Consider the following 1559-nt stretch of genomic DNA (forward strand, 5'->3'; position numbering starts at 1 on the left):
ACACACACACACACACCACCTTGGACCACCTCCCTCCACAAACACCCAATGGGCAAATTCCCCTCCTTCCCCTTCACAGCGGAGCACCTGAGCCCACTCCCCACAGGCCGGGCCAGGAAGCCAAACTGGCAGACCCTGAGGCTCTGCAGAGCCACCTCCCCACTGTGCACCCCCCAACACCCCCAAAGGGATCATCTGGGCTGAGGGAGAGCGACAAGAGGAACAGCAGCGAGGGTGAGTGTGTGAGTGTGTGCATGAGTGTGTGTGTGAGTGTGTTTTGGGTAACAACAAAGAATGGGGGCGCGAGAGGAGAGCGAGCGCGCAAGAGCGTGTTTTGCCTCGAAGGCAAGACTTGCAGCCAATCAGCGCGCAGGAGCCTCCCTCCGCGACTCCACTATTGAGTCTATAACCGGCTGGCCCGCGGAGCTGGCTGCATTTGACTGTGGCTCAGGACGCCACGAGAGGCGCGCAGCGACTGCCCACCACAGCCGAGGGCCGGCCAGGACCTGAGCGCCCCTCGGCCTCCCCCTCCCCCGAGACGCGCCGGACCCTCCCCTCGCTCTCTGGACACACACCCCTGCCTCGTCCCCAGCGCCTCCCCGGCGCTCTCGCCGGCTCCGCCGAGGCCAGCCCCGGGCAGGCGCGGCGGCCGCCAGGATGAGCGGCTCCTTCGATCGCAAGCTCAGCAGCATCCTCACCGACCTCTCCAGCTCGCTCAGCTGCCATGCGGGCTCCAAGGACTCGCCCACCCTGCCCGAGTCCTCCGTCACCGACCTTGGCTACTACAGCGCGCCCCAGCACGACTACTACTCGGGCCAGCCCTACGGCCAGACCGTGAACCCCTACACCTACCACCACCAGTTCAATCTCAACGGGCTCGCGGGCACGGGCGCTTATTCGCCCAAGTCGGAATATACCTACGGAGCCTCCTACCGACAATACGGCGCGTACAGGGAGCAGCCGCTGCCGGCCCAGGATCCAGGTGAGGCCCGCGGGGATTGGGAGAGTCGGGAGCCGGGCAAGATCGTGGAGAGGAGGCAGACAGGAAACGCAGCCGGATCCAGGGAGGGCAGAGGAGCAAGGAAACAGCGAAGGGCTTTACCTGGGTTTAGAACCCGTGGGCTAGGTGACCCCACAAGGTGCGCGGAGCCCTGGGGTCTCTGGTGCGGGCCTGCGTGAGCTGGAAGGGAAGGAGGGTGGCTGGCGCGGGCCTGGGTATCTCCGAGTGGAGGTGATTTCGGGGTGGCAGAGGGCTTGGGAATGGGCAGGGGGGACTGGAAGCTCTGGGGACTCCCCTTCGGCACCGGGTTGAGGAGACGCGGGAGTGGAGGGGGAGGCAGTGGAGAGGGGCTTGATGGGGGCAAAGAGCACCCCGGTGAGACAGCGACTGGGCTGGGGAGACTGAGCCCGGGAAGGGTGGCGAGGCGGGGCGGGGGGAAGGATGGACGCGGGGAACAGAGGAAGGGAAGAACGAATCGGAGGAGACAATGCACTACTTACTGTACGGGCAACTTTTCGGTACATCCAAAACTATTCGAAAATACAGTCGTAGACAAGCA

At 64.8% G+C, this 1559-nt stretch overlaps 1 protein-coding gene across 1 annotated transcript in view; it reads left to right on the forward strand.

Moving 5' to 3' along the window:
- Window positions 1-657: 657 nt before the first annotated feature.
- Window positions 658-1559, forward strand: part of DLX3 (distal-less homeobox 3) — a 3357-nt gene continuing 2455 nt past the window's right edge. Inside the window, exon 1 of the mRNA XM_004707064.1 lies at window positions 658-1106. Within this exon, the coding sequence (XP_004707121.1) occupies window positions 658-1106 (449 nt within the window). The remainder of the gene's footprint in view (window positions 1107-1559) is intronic.

Source organism: Echinops telfairi, unplaced genomic scaffold (assembly GCF_000313985.2).
Source record: "Echinops telfairi isolate 266 unplaced genomic scaffold, ASM31398v2 ScPeMD7_7458;HRSCAF=8496, whole genome shotgun sequence".
Taxonomy (NCBI): domain Eukaryota; kingdom Metazoa; phylum Chordata; class Mammalia; order Afrosoricida; family Tenrecidae; genus Echinops; species Echinops telfairi.